This window comes from Rousettus aegyptiacus, unplaced genomic scaffold (genome assembly GCF_014176215.1).
Source record: "Rousettus aegyptiacus isolate mRouAeg1 unplaced genomic scaffold, mRouAeg1.p scaffold_m13_p_4, whole genome shotgun sequence".
NCBI lineage: Eukaryota > Metazoa > Chordata > Mammalia > Chiroptera > Pteropodidae > Rousettus > Rousettus aegyptiacus.
Window position 1 is genome coordinate 8,186,022 of NW_023416307.1, and position 10,052 is coordinate 8,196,073.

Consider the following 10,052-nt stretch of genomic DNA (forward strand, 5'->3'; position numbering starts at 1 on the left):
AATTACAATTTTTAGTGATTTAGTACATTGAAGGGTATGTAACTTCCAGAACTTTGTGACAACACCTAAGACGTATATTTATCTAATCAGTAGTATTTCTAACAAATGATTACTTCATGCATTTGGAGTATATTACCACTAGGTGTCAGTAATGGTCATCTCCTCTCAACACAAAAAAAGTAAATATATGTTTAAAAAAAGATAGCCAAAAATATAAAAGGCAGAACAGGATAAAAATAAGAGCAGCAAAAGCCTTCTGAAATAAAGTATAAATTAAAAGTATTACTTAGTCTAAATTTATTATTACACATTGATAAGACTGCAATTGGTAATTAATTTACAATTTTGGTCAACTGTAAGCCAAATAATAATACTTAAAATAATAGAAAGTAAAATATAAAAAACCAAATTTAAAAAGAATGCAACTGATGTTAGTTGCATTCTAACATATCACACAACTATAAATTTAGGAGAAATTATGTATTAAAAAAAGACTAGTGGAATGAAAAATATAATTAATGCTACAGAAAAACAGAAATGTTCTGAACCATAAGTTCTTTTCAATAATTTGTAGAATATTTAGGAAAACAGCAAGCATATTCTATTTTACAGAAAAATCTCAATAGCTTAAAAATATAAAAATAAATTGTATTTATCAACCCATGATGCTGTAAAACTGGAGATTGGTTTAATAAAAACTTTATTGAAATACACATTTTAATTAAGTAATGAATGAAAGAAAAACTCAAGAACAAATAATAAAACATTTGGAAAATAAGAACACTGTGTATAAAAATCTAGTTTTGTATCTCAGCATATAAAATGAAACATATGTGGAGCTTTAAATATGTTTATTATTTAACATTAACAATTAAAGGAATGAAGTTAAAGATGTATTTATGTAGTTCAAAATTAGGAAAAGGCAAAAGAAAGTCTATTACAAAGTGCAGGGAAAGAGGAAATAATAAAAATGAAACCAAACACTAAAAAATTAGTGTATAGAAAGTTAATAGAGTTGATAAATAGATTAGGCAGTTGGAGGAATCAAGAAAATAGAAAAAAATCTTGTGATGTCAATTTTGTTTGTGTTTGTGCATAATAACATTAAACATAAGCAAGAAGATATATAATGACTACAGAGATTTTTTTCCCCCAAGTATAGGACAAAAGCATTTAGGTTGCATACTGAAAATATCTCAGTAAAAGTCATGCTTTACTATATAAATATTTCAAGAAGGAATGAACAATTTAATTAAAGTAGTAATTATAGAAGCAAATAGAAATATATCCAATCAATCTTTCAAAGATATTTTTTTAGACTTTCAAAGATCAGACAGATCAATATGGAAATAAATTCTGTAAAGGTAATTTTCTTGTACTTAAACTTTAAAAAAGTATCACAAAAAATAACTACATAAAGTTTTTCATCAATGTTATGTACATTTCTCATTAAATCCATTGCTCTATTTGACATTGTTATTAAAATTGAAATAAGCAATTATTCAATTACACTTTCCAAAAGGTTTTGTTAGTGTATGTGAAAGTCTTTAATTTTATAATGTTTATTTTATAACTATCAATCTAATTGCCTTCTTTTGTTACTCTCACTGATAGTTGATTTGATTTTCTTGTGTTTTCCAAGTGTGACCATATAGTTAATTTTATAATAATATTTATATCCCACTATGTCATCTCTTGGTTGACTTACTTTTCCAGGGCATTGACATTCTCTACAGAAAGATGATCAATAACAGTGGTTAATGTGAAAATCTTTACCTCATTTCAGTGTTTATTTTCAAAGTATATATATGGTTTTTACATTGACAATAAAATTTAACAGTATAGTTAAGAGGAAGCAGTCATCTTACAAATATAGAAAATGGTTAGCTTTTCTATAGCAAAATATTTATAGAGTTATTTAATACTAAAGTTATGACTTAATCTTTTCCAATTATTATCACCATTGGGATTGTGTCAAGAAAATGATCTAAAAAATTTCATATCAGATATTTTAAAAAATCTTCATTTATAAGAAAATTAAATGTGTTTTGCCTCCAATAATTCCATTTCCTAAAGACTCTCTGATCCTTTCTTGGGTAAATATAGATTTCTGCCATATTTACACCATCACTCTTTATATCATTGTCATTCTTTATAACATCAGCAATAGATGGAGATGGAAACATATTTTATTAAAAATAGCACTATAATTTGACATTATGTTTGGCAACGAAGAAACACGACATGAAACTTTATAAAGCTCTTCAGACTGTTTTGTCAGGCAGAACTCGGTCAGATGCAGCATTGCTCATCACTGTTACACATTTCAATCCATAGTCTAGAATTTAAAATATTAGCTTTTACATTGTATTATTAATGTTCACATGATCTTTGCTGTATTGGACAAATACTTTTTGCTGTATCTTTTCCTGAACCTAGTATATTACTAAGAAATATGCAGATAATCATTTAAAGAGAGTATAAGTGTTTAATTAACAAAGTATGGGTGTATTTTAGATATTAGTATACAAAATATAGCTCTCAATATATACATTTTACCATATATACCTCAGATATGCATGTATCGCATTAATATAATACACACAGTTGTCATACATACACAAAATTATATACATACTTACTTTCGCTGGCAAACATCTTTTAGATCTCTCATGCTTATGAAATGTTGATGCATATAAAACTGAATACCATATAACCACATAAAAACACCCAAACCAATAAGAATGAGAGTGGTATGACTTGGTCTAAAAACATTATTTGCAATCAAACACCAAAATCAATCTTGCCAAAAAACTAAAACAAAACAAAAAGCAGCATTTGTCTGGACATTTGAAATCTCTCCCCAAACAAAAATCAAGGTAATGTTGGTGATAATATGGTAGGACCTGTAAATTTTGCTCATCACAACTTGGGGGCTCCGTGCATTGGTGCCTTAAGTCCGCAGAGGGACGATGTTATTATTCCAAAGCAAGCTAAAACAATGTGTGTGTCTTTCAAGCTATGCAAACTCATGAAGCTCGGTTATGGATCTTAAGTATGGTAGTAAATTTTGTTTTGTTATTAAAGGTACACGAGATGCCTTAAAGAATTTAGAAACATCAATAAAGGAATTTCTAAATGAATGGGTGTGAGGGCCTCTCCTCAAGATGAACACAACGTTAATGACAGTTTTCATACAAAGTAGTTGCTAAAACACGAGGCAGGATTGCTTGTTGTTTGTCACGCCCACTACAGAAGGTGTATAAAAGGCCCCGTGGAAGCAGAGAAGTTCACATTCTGCAAGCATATACTTTGTTCTCCCCTAAATCCTCAACTCTTGACACCATGAGCTGTTACTACGGCAACTACTACGGAGGTCTGGGCTATGGCATTGGCGGTCTGGGCTGTGGCTATGGCTGCTTCCGAGGTCTGGGCTCTGGCTACGGCTGTGGCTACGGTGGCTATGGATACAGCTGCTACCGCCCATGCTGCTATGGAAGATACTGGTCATCCGGCTGCTACTGAGAAAGAAAACTTGCATGCGACTGATGACTTTTGGCAAAGTATCTGCTTGCTGATTCCACCTTCTGGACGCTTCACGCCTCCTACCTCTCTCAGAAGATGAAGCGATGAGCCAGTCCTAGGTTTCTGTGATGGACCTTCGATCGATCTCCGGACACGAGAACTGACTTGACAAAACCCATCTGAACTTGCCATTCTTATGTTTGGGGGGAGGAGGGGGAGATTTATAGTTGGGTAATGGTTCTCTTTCCAAATCCACATTTTGGCTAAACTCTCATTCCAAATTGTTCAGGTGAGACATGTGAAAATTCACTTTACATTAAACTTACTTTGGCATTTTAAATGTGTCGGGGTTTCATGTCTATCCCTCACAGATAGGCTTTCCACGCGTGTAAGCATCGAGTGTGGGTCTATGTGTGTATCTGTGCTTTGCGAAGGCTGCTGACATACACCTGTAATCCCGTGTCAGCACGGGGGTAGAGGGACTGTCCAGCAGTTCTTTCCCCACTTCGGTAAAGCAGATGGCCTGTGGCCGCAGCTGACCTTAAGCCATCTCGTACCTTCACAGAGGCATCTTTATGCCACATTATGGCACCACGTGCCATTGCCATCCTCAGATCTTGCTGTCTTTTATGGTTTCTAAGCCAGACGCAACTCCGCTGTGTTGTCGGAAGCTGTGCTGTTAATGAATTTCTTCCACCACTGCTGCTATTTTGGCCTCACTTAAATGACAGTTGAAGGAGCTCGAACAGCCTTCACAAACATATAGCAATTGGTTAGCCAAGTTGAGATTCCTGTGTTCTAGGCACCCAGAGCTTTGTCACATTTGCATGTGTGGCTCAATAAGTTCTTACGCTGGCTGCCCAAAAAGACCCTTGTCATACTGTAGATATTTGTTTCTCAAAATGTCCTACCTTGATTAGTTTTATCCCTTGATTATCAGACTAATTATATTTATGTAACTCAGTTTGTGATTCTATTTAAAGGGCCCAAAGTCCAAGTTTATGACGTGTATGTGTGTATGAGCATTATTTGTTTCTAGTCTTCCAGGAGTGACTACGTTGTCCTTGGTTGTACTATTTATCTATTTCTCTATTTGATGTCTTCACCTTTTACTCAACCTTAAAACAATAATGACAACAACAAAACAAAACAAAAAATCAAGACTTGCTTCACCGATTATAAAATCCTGAAAAATGGAGATTGTATGGAATGCTATTGTCTCTTTGAGGAACTTTTTTTTTTAATTGTCAGGAAGGAAGTTCTCTTAAAATGTCTTAGGATGAATGACAGCTTTTGAAAGACAACTACATTCAGGCTGTAACCACGAAATAGGTCAGCATTGACCTGGTTATATATTAACTTATGATGATGGCATCCTTAGCTTTGGGTTCTCTAAACCAAACTGATCAAAGTCAGAAGCACATAAAATCTAGAAAACAGGGGGGGGGGGGAGGGGGCGGAAGGGGCGCCCTGAAAGATGCCACATATAATTTCTTTCAAGAACATAAGATGATCATGACAAATAAAGTGGTATCTTTGCTTATATTCCTGAACATATTGATAATGAGTGTCTTCAACTATCGACTCATAAAACAGTAGAAGCAGAGATCAGTAACAAATAGTAGACGTGAGAGGCAGCATGTCATATGTAGTATGAGTTCAAGGAACCAATAACAAAATTTCTATGAACTTTATGAAATAATTATACATTGGTCTACATTTCAAAAAAAATCCATATGACTAAATAAACTGGACTTGATCATCTAAAAAAAATAGCTGTGCTAATTGTGTCCACAAGAGCCTGAGCTTATTCAGTTTTGCTGTGCTTGGTGATACCTTGATGGCTGGGGCCTCCCAGGATGGATTCGATCATTCATTTATTCAGCCATCCTCCCAGGAGTAATGTACCAGTACCTCGTTCTCTGTACATACTGAGTACCAGAGGTAGAACGACATAAAGCCTCCTGAGATCTAGATGAGCTTATGGATCAGATGGAAATTCAGATGATAAATAAACATTTACAATTCTCTGTGTTAACTTTTAAGACAGATTCATGTGTTAGGTGCACTGGGACCGGGGGGCATCTCATCAAGTCACCTGTAGTCAGTGAAAGTGCCCCCAGAGATGCTGCCTGAACTTAGCACTGGAGAAATGTAGGAGAAGGAGGGATTTAGAATGTGTTGGGCACAGTGTCCGTGTTAACCTGAGTGACCTAGATCGCCCATTTCCTATAACCAGTAACTAAATGCAGGTTTCTCTATGCGTAGATGTGTACTCATTTGACATTTTCAAGAGATTCATTTAGAAACTAGAAATGGAAGGTGGAGTTTGATTGCCTGGCAAGCTCTTCTATTTCATAGGTGATAACCATCATCAAAAATAATAGTGGCAGTTATCTAGGAATTGCTACAGGTGAGAATATGAAATTGAAGGGGGGATAACTGGGAAGAATCAGTGCCCTGTCTTCTAACCATTATAAGTCTAAAGAGAATTGAAGTTATAAAACCAATTGTAGAAGAAAGACATTATTTTGATGGTCACAGCTTTTAATCAGAAATATATTGCCGAAGGTTTTCATTGAATTCTCCTTAAGTAAAACATTATTTAAGGATATTTTTAGTTAGTCAAGAATATTATGTTCTTTTCAAAGCACATTCCTGCATATTTTCTTTCTTAATATTTCCAACAGCTTTTTGAATTGGAGTCATTTTTATTCCAGTTTTCAAAAAGAATTTTAACATAATGCCTAATGTCACATTAAGTGCCATAATCAGAGCTAGAAGCTAAATAGTTTAATTTTAGTTTATTGATCTATACAGAGAAGCAAACTTTCTTTGGATAACAAACAGCATGCTCTTTTGAAGTTCGACAGATGGAATGCGGATTAAGTAGCTTCAGTCTCTTATCCATGCTAAAGAGTAATAAAGCACATCCTTAGAAACTCAACTTGTAATATATTTACTGTTGACTTGTGTAATAATAGACATAATATTCTAAATTTAGCATGATATTATTTTCTTAATTCTCCTTGAGCACCTTCTGAATTGTAAATGTGTGGCAAAACTGATATAATGAAGTGTAGGAATATTATTAATGATTTAATTTTAGAAATTTGAGTGTTAAGAGCATTCAGGATGGAAGGGCTAAGAGACTGTACTTGTTTTCTATTGCTCCTTAAGAAATCACTACAAATTTATCAGCTTCAAACAGCACCCATTTCTGAGCTCCCACTTCTATAGGTCGGAAGTCTGGCATGGCATCACTGGGTCATGTGCTCAGGGTATGCTAAAACTGAGATCAAGGCACCAGCTGGGTTGAGTTCTTGTCTGGAAGCTGGGCTGAGTTGTTGTCTGAAAACTGGGGAAGAGTCTGCTCCCAGGCTCATACTGGTTGTTGACAGAATCCAGTTCCCATTGTTGTAAGACTGAGTATTCATTTCTATGGTGGCTCTCAACTGGGACCTACTCTCAGCATCTAGAGGCCATCTACATTCCTTGCCATAGACCCCCTCCACCCTCCAGCCAGCAAAGATGTGTCAAACCTTCCTCATGCTGAGTCTATGTCTTCTGCTTCCAGCCAGAGAAAACTCTATACTTTTACAAGCTCATGCAGGAATTTTGCAGGGTGTGTACACCTGGAAGGAAGGGTGATCTTGGGGGCCATTGTAACATGTTGCTTAACTCAGAGACATGTTCTCACACTGCCCTGCATGACCACTTCCCACCCGATTCAGGGGAAACTCAAAGCCCTTGCCATGACCTCCCTGGGTATCTATGTGAAATTATATTCTTAAATAGTTCTACTATGAGTGTAACTATTCATCATAGACCTAAATCATCTTATATCTTTGATGCAGTCTTTCTCTCCTGTCCCCTACAGTTCGTTCCCTTTCTTTGTTCCTCAAAGAAGCCTAGTAAGACTCCATTTCAGGGTATTTGTGCTTTTGGATCCCTCTGCCTGGCGTGCCCTTCCCAGGATGACCGCGTGGCTCATGCTCTCATTCTTAAGCCTTTACTCAAAGGCCACTTATCTAGGATGAGCCTTCCCTACCAACCTCGTTACAATTTCAATACCCTCAAATGATCATTGCATAGCACCCCATCTCTGCTTTGTATTTTGTCCTTAAATGTTGCCATTATCAGTATACAACATACCCTTTTAATTGGTTGGTTAACTGATGGATCATTTGTCCGCCCCTCCCCTCCCCCATTAGAATGCAAGCTTCAGGAAGACAGGCCTTTTGTCTGTTTTGTTTTCTGCCTTGAAATATGCTTTCCAGTGTCTGAAAAAATGTTGAGCAGGAAGTAGCCATTTAGTAAATATTTGTTGAATGAATAAAGTAAGTCTGTATTTGTTTATGATCTGTCTCCACTACTAAAATGTTAGTCCTACTACAGGGAAGGTTTTTTTTTTTTTTTCCTTTCTACTGCTTTATTTCCAAGACAAGTAGGTAAATGTTCTCTATTATTTATTGAATAAATAAATGAGAATTAATTTGAATTTGGAGGAAGCAAAAAAAGAAACTTGCATTAGGCATGAATCCCAGTTCCTGGCTAGGATAACTGGTGAATTTGAAGCTCTTTGCCAAAATAGCAACTGTAGGAAAGAGCGAAAAGATTGAGTGCGGGGTGTGCGGGAGGTAAGATGATAAGTGTTTTCTTTCTTATTCCTCCTCCTCCTCCTTCTCCTCCTCCCCCCCTCCTCCTCCTCTCGTCCTCCTCCTCCTCCTCCTGCTTCTCTTCCTGCTTCTCCTCCTGCTGCTCCTCCTCCTCCTCCTGCTGCTCCTCCTCCTCCTGCTGCTGCTCCTCTTCCTCCTCCTCCTCCTCCTCCCCCCTCCTCCTCTCCTCCTCCTCCTCCTGCTGCTGCTGCTCCTCCTCCTCCTCCTCCTCCTCCTCCTCCTCCTCCTCCTCCTCCTCCTCTTCTTCTTCTTCTTCTTCTTCTTCTTCTTCTTCTTCTTCTTCTTCACCTTTTTTTTTACATACTGAATTTGAAACAAGCTTCAAAGTGAATAAGTGTGTGGATGAGAGAGAGAAGGTGGGAAGTTGCAAGTCCCTGCCTGATGGTGACTGCTCTGTGAAATGAGGTGGAGCTGGGCCAGAGTGAGAGAATGGGAGAGTGAGAAGGCATTTAAAAGAAAGACAATTTAATTAATGGACTCGTTCATGTTGACACTATGGTCATCTGTGATCAGATGGTGCCTCCTGGGGCAGCAAATCAGTTAGGGAATTGGTTAATATGAAGTTAGATGGCTTTAGAAATCACCTCTCCCATTCCCTTGTGAAAGAACCAAGGCTTGAAAAAAATTACATGGAGAATGAAGGATACAGACTAATGGGAATGTGCATGTCCTCACACTTGTCACGAACAGCCACCTCCCTCCCTGGAGAGTCTCCGCAGCCCAGTCCCCTTGCTAAGATGATGAGATTTCACTAGGCCATCTCTGTTCTGTTTATGCTTTCCTGTGTTCTTCTTTACTTCCTCTTAGGTCTTAAATTACAATCTTTAAAAACTTTTTAAAATTAAATTTATTGGAGTGACATCAGTTAATAAAATTATATAGGTTTCAAGTGTACGGTTCTATAATATATCACCTGTATATTGCATTGTGTGTTTACCACCCAAAATCAGATCATCTTCCATCACCATATATTTGACCCCCTTTCTCAGTAATCAATAATGTGATGTTTTACAATGACAGATTATTACTGGAATTTATGGGTAATTGATCACATGGTAAGGTGTAAAAATGTTAAATCACTATATTGTACACCTGAAACTAATATAATTAATATTGTATACCAACCTTACTTAAATGAGAAATATTAATTAATAAAATAAGTCTGGCATGACTGTGGGTATGGGGGAAGGAACTAACTGGGACATCAAGTCAGGTTTACAGGTAGTAGTGAGGGTTCAGTTGAGATTAGAGGCAATGCATTTGTGTTTAGTCCTCAGAGTTTTATGAGGTTCGTTGGCCTGAACTGAACAGAGTAGATCCAATATAATTAATTTGCTAATATAGTGCACATCTTACATTTATTAATGACTTTCCTCTTTTAATATTAAGAAGTATATTGTGTGTCGGTGAAACAAAGTTTTTGCCAGTGTACATAAGACATACAATCCCCTGTAATGTTAAGTCTAGTCATTGATAAAGAAGTTTGTAAAAATGCTGTGGATTGTAAAAGGAAAAAGGATATCTGAAGAGATGACATTTGGAAAGTTACACTGTTGGTATTCCTTGAAACAGAGTGAGGTGGTGTTTTGCTCATTCCTGAATGCTCAGGATAGAGCTCTATGTTTAGACTATATTAGGCACTCAGTAAATGTTTCTAGAGGAACAATTTACAATTTCATTAGATTCAATACAAATCTGAGGAGAGACATGTTTTTTGACTAATCATAACTGGCAAATATAAGCCCCACTGACATTTTGGAGAGAAAAATAAAGAAGAAAAATAAATAAAAACTATTAAAATTATATGTATTAAAATAGAAAATATGGATGAGAGAAAACACAGTTTTC

General features: G+C 36.3%; 1 protein-coding gene across 1 annotated transcript; it reads left to right on the plus strand.

Moving 5' to 3' along the window:
- The first annotated feature begins 2,057 nt into the window (after nt 1–2,057).
- Nucleotides 2,058–3,868, plus strand: LOC118601679 (keratin-associated protein 20-2-like). Its single transcript, XM_036219464.1, has one exon. The coding sequence runs from the start codon at nt 3,346–3,348 to the stop codon at nt 3,523–3,525; it is 180 nt and encodes a 59-aa protein (XP_036075357.1). The 5' UTR covers nt 2,058–3,345; the 3' UTR covers nt 3,526–3,868.
- The last annotated feature ends 6,184 nt before the right edge of the window (nt 3,869–10,052 follow it).

Excerpts from the sequence above, each read along its gene's own strand:
- LOC118601679 (XM_036219464.1), top strand. The coding sequence starts at position 3,346 with ATGAGCTGTTACTACGGCAACTACTACGGAGGTCTGGGCTATGGCATT.